Source organism: Ceratotherium simum, chromosome 17 (assembly GCF_057802395.1).
Source record: "Ceratotherium simum simum isolate JZ-2026a chromosome 17, ASM5780239v1, whole genome shotgun sequence".
In the NCBI taxonomy this organism is placed as follows: domain Eukaryota; kingdom Metazoa; phylum Chordata; class Mammalia; order Perissodactyla; family Rhinocerotidae; genus Ceratotherium; species Ceratotherium simum.
This window is the reverse complement of record NC_141916.1, coordinates 41,793,002-41,806,916: the sequence shown is the minus strand read 5'-3', so window position 1 is coordinate 41,806,916 and position 13,915 is coordinate 41,793,002. Positions and strand designations below refer to the sequence as shown.

Sequence of the window (13,915 nt, the reverse complement as noted above, 5' to 3'; positions counted from 1 at the left end):
TTTTGACTTGATTTGATATGTTTGTTTCTATTTTATATCTGAGTATTTCTCTTATGACCTGATGCTATTAACTTTCTTTACTGGAAATAACACTATTAAATGCAAATGTAAAGCAAAAAAGTTGTCATTTGGTTTATTCTTAAAAGATTTTTTAATGATTTTACTCAAGTTTCATTCAATTTATATAGCAGGTAGGACAAAATGCTGCCAGACACTCATTGTGCCTTTTTAAAAATTGTATATCCAGATTTTAAAGGGGAGATTGTAAAACCTGTGATCCTTTTGTAGTAACCTAGGGGAAAAAGTCTTTGTGCAGAATTCTGACACTTGAAACAACTAAGCCAGCAAAAGCAGAATTGCAGTGATTCATCTGAAAAGATTAAGTCCTGCAAGTTTCAGAGAAACCTGAAAAGAGATTAAAATTATGAAGATGAAAAATAAACTCAAGTATCTAGGTATTAATACCACATTTTCTGTTGTGCTTCTTTCTATTTAGACTTCACGGGCTTCAAAAAAAGTTCATAACTTTGGAAAGAGATCAAATTCAATTAAAAGGAATCCTAATGCACCTGTGGTCAGACGAGGTTGGCTTTATAAACAGGTATTTTTTTTCTTTTTCCTATTTGATGTGAAAAAAGGACAGAATCAAAAGGGACTTTTTGGGCTGAATTATATAAAATGGAGAAGGGCCTCTCGAGAAGTCATCCAGATTCTTTCACTTCCTCTTACCACTGAAGAATGTTAGAGGGACAGTGAAGAAAGAAAGGGAATGGATGTTACTCAGGACAGAGATTATGTGTGTGTTTGTATATGTGTTCCTAGATTTGAAATTAAACATATGCTGTATGAACATGTTAGGAATAACACGCTAATATTATCCAGACAGAAATATTTTTTAATGGAAAAAAAATACAGAAAAGGTTCATTTTTCTATTTATCTAAAAATCATTAGAGAAATGTACAATTATATATTTCTCTGCTTTAATTTATAGAGAAATCTGATCATAATTTGAGATTTTTCTGATTTTTGCTTCTCTGCCTTCAAGACCACTCTCTTAAGTGCTTGTGTTATTTTTTCTTTTTCTTTTCTTGCTTGTCTCTTTGCTCGAGCATGGTTCCCTCTCAGGCACCCTGATAAGCTGGGGTTTATGTTGTTCTGTTGTCTGGGAAACCTGATCACTAAGCGTTTTTGGAAATTCATCATTAGTTTTGGAATTAGTCAGGGTGCAGGTACATTGGACTTTATGACATCTATTTTGACTGCTTAGAGGATGTTTTCTTGTTTACTTTCTGGTTTGCAGCTGGGTTTAAGATAAGTGACCAGGTAACTGAGATGTGTACTCGGCATTCAAGACCTTTATCTGTCTTTGTTCTGTCTCTCTGATTCTACATGTATACAGATGATGCAGAGCAAGTTAAATAATAGTTCGTTGATGGTGTTAATTTATTCTGTCAAATATTGGTAATTGCTTTCAGATGACCTAATAATTATATTCGTTAAAATTCATAATGAATTTGTTATGAAACATTCATTAGACTTTGTTCCATCTGAAAGTTGAGTGGCAGCTAAACTAATGTATTGGAAGAGGACCATCTTAAAATTCAGAGAATTCCCAGTCATTCAAGCAAATTAGTTTTACCAGTTTCTCACTGGTTGATTGGGTATGTAGCTTGGATACCAACTTTTAATTTTTATTTAAAGATCATTTACTGGGCCCGTGGCTTAGCGGTTAAGTGCGCGTGCTCCACTGCTGGCCGCCCGGGTTCGGATCCCAGGCGTGCACCGGTGCACCGCTTCTCTGGCCATGCTGAGGCCGTGTCCCACATACAGCAACTAGAAGGATGTGCAGCTATGACATACAACTATCTACTGGGGCTTTGGGGGGGGGAATAAATAAATAAAAAATAAAAAAAAAGATCTTTACTATATATATATATATATATATATATATATATATATATATATATTTTTTTTTTTTTTTTTGGTGAGGAAGATCAGCCCTAAGCTAACATCTGCCGATCCTCCTCTTTTTGCCGAGGAAGACTGGCCGTGGGCTAACATCTATGCCCATCTTCCTCCACTTTATATGGTACGCCGCCACAGCATGGCCTGACAAGCTGTGCGTCGGTGTGCGCCTGGGATCTGAACCAGCGAACCCCGGGCCACCGCAGTGGAGCACGCGCACTTAACCGCTTGCGCCACCGGGCCGGACCCTCATTTACTGTATTTTAACCATCTGACATTTAAACTTATCTAAAAGATTTTTTTTAACTAGTCTTTCTAATAAATCCAAATAGCTCAGTGCAATATTGACCCTAGTAGAGGATATGGGACTCCTTCTTTAAAATGATTCTTGTTCTTGTTTCTTGATCCGTTGGTTAATTTAGTATTGTAGTGTTACTGACCAATTTCTCTACCGTGAGTGTTTATTTTGTAATAGGTGTGTGACTTACAGAGAATATTTGCAGAGCTGTTTAAAACTCTAAACTTTTAAAAATTATCTGTACTAAAGGAAGAATTAGGAAATTGAAGATACTATATGCCATTTAATTTTTTTTCATTCTTTCTTTGGTTTGGCTGTCAATTTTAAGGACAAATCTTTTACTTCAAGCGACTTTTACTCATATAATTTTTTTAGTTCTAAAGTCATTATTAAATGATGGCCATAACTAGAAACAAATTAAGAAATGTTAATCAGTGTACACATAAACTGTCCTCTCTTTTGCTTTATTTTTGTTCTTGTCTGTGTTTCATTTTCTCTTGCAGTTTTGCTTTATTGCATATAGGAAGGTAATTTTTATTAAAATTGTAGTTTTATTTGAGCTTGGTGTTTTCATGAACTAAATTACTTAGAAAGAGCTGCCAAATAAGCCCTCTTTTCTGCAGAATGAGCAAAACCCAAACTGTATATGAAAGAAGCAAAAGGTGTTGATGAAACGTATTTATATGCTAAAGTTCCTTTTGCACAATCATTTTAAATCACGTTACCTTTGGGCTAATTTCACTTCACATATTTTTTTCCTTGTTGAAGATTAACATATTTATTAACTCTGGTTTACCTGGTACGTTATCCTGCTACATGGTACGTTATCCTCATGGTACGTTATCCTCATGCTAGCAGATATGTGTTCGGAAGAGTGAACTTCAAATTGTGTACAAATATGAAACGAAAGCAGATTGCTTTGATAGTATTCCTTTCACATGGCAGTATTACTCTTCAGAGACCAGTGTACTTGGGAATATCTTAATATGATACAAGTCCCTAGAAAGCTAACCTAAAATTTTGATTGGCTTTTTAGTTAGATTTTTGTGGAGCATATATCAAACACACCTTGTTTTGAAAGCTTCTTTTAAATAATTGCACCAGAAATGAGTTTTAATTTTCTGAAAAGAAAAGAAAAATCCTTTAATATGCTGATTTAATGCAGGACAGTACTGGCATGAAGCTATGGAAGAAACGCTGGTTCGTGCTTTCTGACCTTTGCCTCTTTTATTATAGAGGTGAGTTTACCAGAAACTGTCTTAGTGTATTATTTTATAATTATCTATATAACGTATAGAATATATGTTGTGTCGTTTACTTCTTTAAAGAAAAAACATTACAATTCTTTTTGCTATTTTGTTATCAATAAATAGTATCAAGAAAATCTTTTCTTCATTGACATATAATACTGAGTGATTGAGGTATGACAGAAGACAATATGGTGCTTCAAGCAGATTAGTCTGAGTTCTGGTCCAGTTTCTATAATCTGATTGAGCATATGAATCTTCAATCTATAATGTTATCCTTGAATTCATTGCCTACTAGATAAAAATCATTAGTTTGTTGAGATTCTTTTTAGGTATCAGCTTTGTCAGATCTAGCTATAGGTCCATTGAACTACCCAATTCTCCCCAGCAAATGATTTTAGAATATCAGAGACTACTATGATATGTTGGCAAATAAAAAAGAATTACTAAGAAATGTATTTATTATGATCCCCTTCCACCTCCCCCCTTTCTTTTTTTTAAAACAATCATGACCTCCATGAAACATGGGGGAGGTTGTGAAAGGGACGCATACCAGGCTGTTAACATTGGTGGAAAGGAAATAAAAAGTATTATCTTAGGTATGGAGTAGCAGTCTTCATTTCTCCTATATGGATATCATGAACTCCTTTTTTTTATATATATATATATATTTTTTTTCTGGTTAGTAAGTTATTGATAATACAGTTTTAAGTCACAGTCCAGATAAGTCTCTATTCATATGCTATATGGATCTGTTAAATACTATAAAGTTGGTATCTAACGATGAAAGCTGTATAGGCTGTGCTTTCCATAGAAATGTGCTTCAGCTATAATATAAAATCATGAATCTGAACAATTGCTCCTCTTCCCTACTTTAAAGTCTGGTTGGAAACAGTCGCTGAAGAGTTAGCAAGATTGTCAACACATAATTAATAATTTGTAACAGGATTTTAGACCTGGTTAGCAGTTTTAAAATTTACTTTGTGATTACACAAAAAAAGTGTGGTAAAATTTTGTGGTCATCTATCAAAGCAAGATTATGCATGTTAACCTTCAAAATTTGAAATTACTAGAATTATATTCATCTTTTTTTCCCCCACTGCAAACTGTGGTTGAGAAATACTGCTGAGTCAGAATTAACCAAACCTATAAAATTTCATTTTGTCATAGAGATGTTGGTCAGGCTGCAGTTGTGGTATTATCTTTAGTTAAGTGCCAAGCTTACTCTACAATTTTCCTTAAAGGTTTTCCCACTCTTTCAGAAAGTAGGGAGTTATAACTCAGGCATTATTCCTAAGCTTATAATTTATACTTTCCTCTCTTTCTCAGTATATTTATAGACTATTTAGAGCTTTACATGAAATAAGAAAATATTTGTTACTATTTCTCGTATAAAAATTTCTTAATTTTAGTTTTTAACAAAAAGAACATTGAATTCCTTATAATTTGCTATTATTGTTGCTCATGGAAAGGTGCTGCTCATCATTTTTGTTAAGACAGAAGAATTTTTAACCTAATTTGAAAAAAGTAAAGATGAGTTCAGAAGCCCTGTTGAGTGTGAGATTCCGTATTATTAACCATATGCATTTTACATTCAGTGTATTTATTAATTTTAGTATGGTTCTCCAGACGGGAGCAGTATAAAAAAGAAGAAAATACAGAAAGAGAAGAAATAACATTTAACTCACTTCTGCTCTTCAGATGGTTGGAAAGAAGTATATGATATTATATACTTTCACTATTTTATCAACAGGAAATGTCAGATTTTAAAATAAAACTATCATATTTTAGTGAGATGATCATAATGGCTTGCATTTTTTCGACCGTTTAGTATATGCCAAGCACGTAACATAGATGATCTATTTTGTCTCTTCCTCATGGCCACTTGATAAGGGGAGAACTCTTATTATGGCCTTTCACACAGGAGGAAACTAAGGGACAACGAGGTTAAATTGCTTGCCTGAGATCTCACAACTAGCAAATGTCAGGGCCAGGATTTGTATCCGGGCACTTCTCTTAACCACAAGTTTTTGCCCCAACACAGATCTCCTCTTCTCTTGTACACTGAATACAATAGTCCCTTTCATGTCTTCTATCTCTCTCAAAGCATCTAGTATACTGACATACAGAGTGTGCTGTCAGAATTTTGTGACAGATCAGTCTATGTTTTACAGATATGGAAAATCAGACAGAGAGAGAATAAGGGATTTGCTGTTTTTTACAGTGGGTTAGCAGCTGATACCAGATGGGAGCCCAAATTCCCACTGTTCTTTGCAATAAAGCGGGCATATCATGAACCCACTGTGATAAAGCCACTTAGATTGCTGTATTCTATAGTCAGTCTGTTGAGAAAACTTACCCTGGGACTTAATCCATTCAACAAATATTTATTGAGCAGGACCTGCTTCATTCCATGTGTGTCAAAACAACAGTGAGAGAAAGCTCTCATGAAGCTTACATTCTAGAGAGGTCAGGGAGACAGTAAATAAACTCAAATAAATATATGTATTTTTTGAATTTATTTATTTATTTATTGTGAGGAAGATCAGCCCTGAGCTAACATCCATGCCAATCCTCCTCTTTTTGCTGAGGAAGACTGGCCCTGAGCTAACATCCGTGCCAATCTTCCTCCACTTTATGTGGGACGCCACCACAGCATGGCCAGACAAGCAGTGCGTCGGTGCGTGCCCAGGATCCAAACCGGTGAACCCCGGGCCACTGCAGCGGAGCGCACGCACTTAACTGCTACGCCACGGGGCCGGCCCTCAAATAAATAAACAAGACCATGATAAGTGCTTTTAGGAAAATATGGTCATAATATGAAAGATGGACATAATATAAAAATGGGGGAAAGATCTCTTTGGATCTGTACTCTGAGCAAGATCTAAATGACAAGGAGGAGCTAAAGTGAGCAGAACATTCCAGGCAGAGGGAGCAATAGTGCAAAGGCTCTAAAGTAGGAAAGTGTTTGCAATGTTGAAGGAGCAGAAAGAAACCAGTGTACTGAGCTGGGAGCTAGCAGTAGGGAGGGAGATGGGAGAAATGGAGATCGCACCAATGTAGGACTCTGTTGGAGTTTGGATTCTACTGTAAGTGCTGTAAGGAAACAGTTGGATGTTTTTAAGCATAAGAGTGATATGCTTTGATTTATGTTTTGAAAACCTTGCTCAAGCTGCTATTGGAGAATGGATTATGAAGGGGAAGGAAGGAAGCAGAGACTAGTTAGGAGTTATTGTGTAGAAATGATGATGGCTTAGACTAAGGTAACTAGCAGTGAGTTCTTGTGATGTTCCAGACACCTTATTAGGGAGTAGGATGCAGAAGTGAACGATATAAACGCCTCTCCTTGCAGAACTCAGAGATTAGCTGAGGGAGTCTGAAAAAGAATGCCATAGTGTTCGGTTCTGTTGAACAAGTGTTGACCATGCCTGTACAATGAAGGGAGTAGGAAAGAAGGGTGATCTAGGCAAAGGACTTAGCATGAACAAAGCATGAGTGAGCGTGGGGTATTTGTAAAATTACACATAGTGCTTATGTTGCTGGCATGAAGGTTGTGTCTGAAGACCTAGTAGGAGTAAAGGCTGAAAAGTAGATCAAGGCACAAAAGGCATTTGTTTGCCATCGTAATGAATTTAAACTCTATCTTGAGTGCAAGAATAACAGGATCAGGTGTAGATTTTAGAAAAATCACCCTAGCGCTTGAACTAGAAGCTGAGAGACCAATTAACATTGTACTGAAGTATTCTAGGTGAGAACTGATAATTAGTAATAATATTCCAGTCTGTAAGTTACTTACCCAGCTGTCTTGTTCCCAAACATCTTTAAAGCTGAAGTAGAAATTGGGAATCCAAAATGTCGCTTGAATCCGATAAAATGTTGTGATTTTTATGGTTCCTGTCCCAGGTTGTGTTCCCCGAGAAGCAAGCTCTATAATGTGCAGGATGCTTGCTGGGGAGTGTTGTTGGGTCCACTACCTGTGGTGGGAAAGGAAAGGGAGTAGGATGGGGCAGAGGGAGAAGGTGGGCTGCCATGCAGTCTAAAAAAGGCCCAGCTGACCCCCACAGGGAGTTCATTTCATTCTACAGACATTACTCAGTGCCTGCCCTTTGCCTGGCAGTGTATGAAGCCCTCTGGGTGATAGAAAGTATGGCAGTTCACTTACATCAGGCTTGATAAACTAAACAGAAGAGTGCCACAATTAGGAAATTTGAAGAATCTAGTGAAGAACTCTTAGGATGGTCATCTGACAAAAGATGAAGATTTTATATGCAGTGCCTTTAGTCTTATATAATAATGGCAATATTTATTGAGCACTTACTGTGGGCTGAGTGCACTGTTGAGTTCTTTGTATCTATTAACTCATGTAACCCTCACAACAACCTTTGAAATAAGTCCTGTTTCCCTCAGTTTTATAGTTGATCAAACTGAGATACTCAGCATCTAATAACTTGCCCAAGATCTCACAGCTACTTAGTGACCAGCTGGGAAACAAACCGTGAGAATCCAGTGAAGTCACTGTATGCTGTACTGCCTCTGCATGTGCGGAAGTAACTTGTCAGTTTTTCTAATTATGTGACATAAGAGAATGTATTATTTGATAAAAATGATTTTTAATAAAGATAACTTCATGAGCTGTTTCTGATTATATGCTTTATATAAACGCAAAATTGGATTTAAAATTAAAATGACTCATTCTTTTAAATTGTTGTATTCTGTAACTGGAGGCTGCTTTCTACCTCGTTTTTTTACCTTTTTTACTAAATCTGCACTTTTGTTCATTCTTTGTTGTATTAGTGAACTGTACCTGAATGAGCACAGTATAGTAAAAGCAAAATTTTGTTCCTTTGTTATGAGAAAAGCTGTAGAAATAACCTCTACTTAATGCAACACTTTTTCTTTTGGAAGTTTCACCATATATTCTACAAATGAGGGGAAAATAAAATCCCTTGTTAAGTGTATGATAAAAAAAACTTGGCAAGCATAATAAAAAGAATTATTTCTGATTTATGATTTTTCTCATTGGTGAGTTCATCATCCTAATGCACAGCTTAATTAACTTATCTTATGGGTCTCTAACGATGTGTATTTTAAGTTTCATAAACATCTCTGCCCCCAAGCAGCCAGTTAATAATGTGAATCTGTACTATGCCATGATTAATGTTTTGTCATTTTCCTAGGTATATTTTATTTGCTTGCCTTGTAGGCCTGTAATTTATCCCCATAACTTTATTGTGTATCAGAATAACTGGTAAAAGCAAAAAAATTATGTTTTAAAAAGCATATAATTTTAATAACAGAGTTTAAAATATGTATTCACACATGTATTTATTCAGTTCTTTTGAGCACCTACTACTGTCGTTCTAAGTGTCTTCATGGAGTTTACATTCTAGTGGGGAGAGAAAGATGATTAATAAATAACTAGAACATATTGTGTCTCAGAGTATTGAGTATAGGTGGTGGTAAACTTCCAGAAAGAGAAGAGAGGGCTCTGGCATGGATTAGGATGGGAAGCAGTTTAAAATAAGGTGTCAAGGAAGGCCTCATTGATGAGATATTTGAGCCAAGACTGAAGGATGTGAGCAAGTGAGCCATGCATTTGTCTGAGCTTAAAGTGCTTGGGCATTTAAATCCTACCAGAAATCCGGGTGGGTTAATTTTATAAAGCTTCTGTGTCGTTACTTATATATTAATATATTTTCAATGAATCACATATCAAAGGCCTTTGTAGAATGCAATATATATGTCAAACAAATATATGCTATTTTTATGTCTTAATTGACATTTTTCTGACATGTGGGACCAATTTCTGATTTGCTTAGGGTAGGGAAAGTAAAGAAGTTGAAAGTAAAGAAGTATATATTCTTCTGCTATTTAATATTTTCCCTTATAAAGAAGTGCCTAAATAATACATGAATATAGTTCATTTATATATAAGAACCTTTTGATTTGCTCAAAATAAATTTTGAGAAAACGTATTCTGCTTCATGAGAACATTTAAAATTCTAATCAGATGTTCAATTATCCCGTAGATGAGAAAGAAGAGGGTATCCTGGGGAGCATACTATTACCTAGCTTTCAGATAGCTATGCTTACTTCTGAGGATCACATTAATCGCAAATATGCTTTTAAGGTAAGGAAATAGTCATGCTTTTTTATTCTGTATTTGAATCTTCCATTGATTAAAAAATAGATATTGACCCATAGATTATTACAGAAAGATATTTCACTTACAGTTATTTTTATATTTAAAATATATTAATTAATAGTCTTATGGTTGAGTAAGAGAACGTCCCTTTAATTAGGAAGCAGGTGCTCAAATATTTAGGGGCCAAGTGTCTTTATGTTTATACTTTCAAATGGTTCTAGATAAGGCACATATGTGAAAATGCTAATAGTTGGTAAATACAGCTATGGGTGTCCTGGTGATCGTTGTACTATTCTTTAAAGGTTACTGTATGTTTGAATTTTTTCATAATGAATTTGAGGGGAGAGTAGTATAAAAGATAACAGTTGTGTTTTTTAACATAATATATGTACATTTATGATCTTATAGAATATTTGCAAAGATGTTCTTGGGTCTAAGTACATCGTGAACATCAGGTAGTTTTGAGAGAATATTGAAGTTGAGTCATTAAATCTATTATTAAATCCAAGCAGACCTGAGCCTCCCTCCCCCGACTAACAATACCCACCCATTTCTGTGATATGCTGGTTTGTGGAACACCCTCAAGTAAGAGGCCACTTTAATGCTAAATTGGTTATTTTTTGTTTTCAAAAACCATGCTGCATTCTTTGCTTTATGATTATGGCTGAAATAAATTTCAGGGGTCACCTATTTTTTAAGTTGATTTTAAGTTAAGAACTCTAAAGGGTTTAATGTAAAAATTTCATTTTAAGGGAGAGGAGGGAAATAAGGGTAACATATGCTGTTATTTAACAATGAAAATGTTTATACCATTATAAAATTGATTCAGTTTTTTTTTAATTGATTCAGTTTTTAATTCCCATCCACTTTTAAAGAATACTGAGGACTGCAGCTGATTTACAACTTTTGCTAATTAATGTGTTACACTATTAGCTGTGAAGAAGAAAGAGTAGGAAGGGTGTAGTGTGGGGGGGTGATGGATGGCCTCAATGAGAAGGTAATATCTGAGCAAAGACCTATGGATGAGAGGGGGATAGCTTCGTATTTCAGTAAATTTTATTAACAGTGTGAACCAGAGAAACAGAATTAAATAATTTTCAGATGTTATAACAAAGTTTAATACTGATAACTTGAAATAATAACTTTATAAAGTACACGTGTAGAACTGTGTGACACTAACATTGCTAGTTGGCCATGGGGTTAAATGTTTTTGTTTGCTGGTCAATTTGGCAAATGTTTGTTGAATTTGTACTCTTCATAGGATATTTTTTAGGATTCTTAGACTCTTAAAAAAATACTAGAATGTTAAAATAGCAATAAAAGTGACCATGCGTGTTAAAGATATTTTCTCTGTAATTATTTGGCTCAATTTTATTTTGTCCGTAACAAGAATAGTAATTTGTTTCAAATTCTCTCGCCTGCGATGTTTTCTCTGAATTTATGAGCCGCTTTTCCTGTGAAGTCTGTTGACATTGATGCTACTTCTTATCACAGTGGTAAGTAGGAACTTCCTAGACAAGTTGTGGAACACAATTGTGGACCTTAAACCTAGAGAAGTTTGCCATCATCTAGTAAATATTTCCATGTGACAGATGGCAAGCATGGGTGTGGTTTCGTAGCGTCTGAGTCCTGGCTACTACTGAGTCTTCTTAGCACCAGCCCAGAGTTCCTTCCATTGATCGCAGATATGGGCAGTGGTCTTTATTCATTTCTCCAGAACCCCGTCAGACAGTCCAGTGATATTTTCTGGTGGTTTTAATCATTTTAACAGCATGTAGCATTTGAGGTGTTTCCTTTGCCTTGTTTCCATAGGTGTTATATCTCTTACATGGTCAAGCGAGATTTGTTGTATGTAATTATTTTGATCACTGTGTTTCTTGAATTTGTTTATATCGTAATTCTTTCTGGAAAAGATTTTGACAAAGCTAATTTGATGTTGTAAATCAAGCAGGTAGTCTAGATCTTGGAGTCAAGTGTGTAGCTCTGGATTTATTCCTCTCGTCTTTTTATATTTAACAGACGAATGACATACTTAGTACTCTTTACCTCAGAGAAGAAAAGCTAAAGGGAAATGCCATTTTGGGTCATTTATAAACCTTTTTTGTTGGTGTATAGGTGGCTATGAGGATTAGACAAAGTGCTTTTAACAGCAGCACCTGTTGAGGACTGAAGGAATTGCTAACACAAGGGGGAAGTGCGGTGACACGCATATTTCATTTAATTTTGTTGCTGGTTGCTCTGGAATATTCTTAAATAAAAAGGTGTGAATTGCAGTAAATGGAAATTGCTAGGGTTGTGTCCATGGAACAGGCACAACTAGGTTCTTCATTTCTTACCTCCTTTCCTTTCCCTACACTTTTTTTTTTTTTAATTTTAAAAGAAAAATGGTAAAGTTAGGAGAAAAAATTTAATATTTATATCCTTTTCAAGATGTAAATGTTATATCAAGATATAAATATATCTCAACTAAAAGAAAAGGGTAAAGTTAGGAGAAAAAATTAATATTTATATATTTTTCAAGATCAAATTATGTTTTTCTTAAGTCATTCATTTCTGTATCTGTATATGACAAGTCTGCTTTCTTTGAGATTTGATAGTAATGATGTATATTGGGAACCACTTAACTTTCTTTCCTTTTCCTTTACAGATCCCATATTTCTGTTTAAAATGATCGTGTCGTTTTCAATCAGGCAGCCCATCCAAACATGCGGACCTATTATTTCTGCACTGATACAGGAAAGGAAATGGAGTTATGGATGAAAGCCATGTTAGATGCTGCCCTGGTCCAGACAGAACCTGTGAAAAGGTAAAGGCTTGTAGAGAAAATGATGGTGATTTCCACTTACATTTTATTCCATGCCTTGCAAGTATGTCATTATCATAGTACGTATCATTTTAGTAGCCATGGTATGAAACATTTCTTCCTCAGAAAGCAAGGATTAATTCATGTGCTGTATGAAATTGATACACCTTGAGTTAGTTTGAGATGCCACCTGCATTTTTATTCCACCTTCACTCTATTCATTTTCACCTATCAGTGCACTGAGGTGAATGCAGAATCCTAACGTTCAAACTGAATGTTCTTTCTTCTTACAGAATTACCTTTAATTTCCGGTAAGTACATTTTTAATTGTTATCTTAAAACTACACAAGACAGTGTCTTTTAAGGTCCTAAATCTTAGAAGAGAATTTATACTCATGAAGTTAATTTCGTTGTGTTTTTTATATTGTGTTGTATGTTTTTGAAGTTTGATAAATTAAAATAAAAATTTTTGATGAGTTTTGTTTCTTCAGCATTTCCTGGTTAATTCTGATTGTTTTATGATGAATGGCTCCAGAATATAGTTCGTCAAGCATTCAGATTATTTCTAAATATATCTACTTGATGAATTCTACCTTCTTATTTTGAGACTTCAGTACTCAGATTCCTTGATAATGTAAATATGTACTGTTAAAATTGATCTGTGTGATATTTTTTCCCTGCTTGAACATATGAATCATTTTAATATTCAACTATGTTAAGAACTAATGAGAGGAAATCTCTTTCAAAACTATGTAAATAGCAGTTGAATAATGTGCTCTACAAGCTTTTTTATTTTCCTGTAATTTATTTATTTATTTATTATAATTTTATTTATTTATTTCTTTTTTCCCAAAGCCCCAGTAGATAGTTGTATGTCGTAGTTGCACATCCTTCTAGTTGCTGTATGTGGGACGCGGCCTCAGCATGGCCGGAGAAGCGGCGCGTCGGTGCGTGCCCGGGATCCGAACCCGGGCCGCCAGCAGCGGAGCCCGCGCACTTAACCGCCAAGCCACGGGGCCGGCCCTATTTTCCTGTAATTTAAAGAAAGATCTATGACACAATTAAATTTTTTCCAGTTCAACCATTGAGCATATACCTTATATAAGGAAGATGCAAACTTGTAAGTTTGGTCTTTTTTCTTTCTTCTCAGGAAGTTAGAAGATTTTTACAATGTAAATCTTTAGTCTTTTTTTTTCCCCAGTGTACATATTAATAAAGTCTTTTGACTTGTTGGTTAAAAGACTTAAGTTGATGGTATATATTTGTGTTTATTTTTTTAAAATATGAAGTCCAAATCAGCTAAACCAATCACTAGTCCTTAGAGCTGGGGAAAAGTATGGAGAAAAAAGAAAAAAAGGCCCAGGATTGAGCTCTAGACACCTATTTTTAAGAAAACCCACCTCAACCATATGCATATTCTAGGTTGAGAGCTAATAAAAGAAAAATCTGCTTTGGA

The 13,915-nt window shown here is 35.0% G+C and overlaps 1 protein-coding gene across 3 annotated transcripts in view; it reads left to right on the top strand.

Moving 5' to 3' along the window:
* PLEKHA5 (pleckstrin homology domain containing A5) overlaps positions 1-13,915 on the top strand; it is a 234,539-nt gene that overhangs the window by 145,808 nt on the left and 74,816 nt on the right. For all 3 annotated transcript variants that reach the window (XM_014791352.2, XM_087442696.1, XM_004435427.3), the window contains exons 6-9: positions 497-601; positions 3,430-3,502; positions 9,541-9,641; positions 12,347-12,462. In XM_014791352.2, the coding sequence (XP_014646838.1) occupies positions 497-601; positions 3,430-3,502; positions 9,541-9,641; positions 12,347-12,462 (395 nt within the window). The remainder of the gene's footprint in view (positions 1-496; positions 602-3,429; positions 3,503-9,540; positions 9,642-12,346; positions 12,463-13,915) is intronic.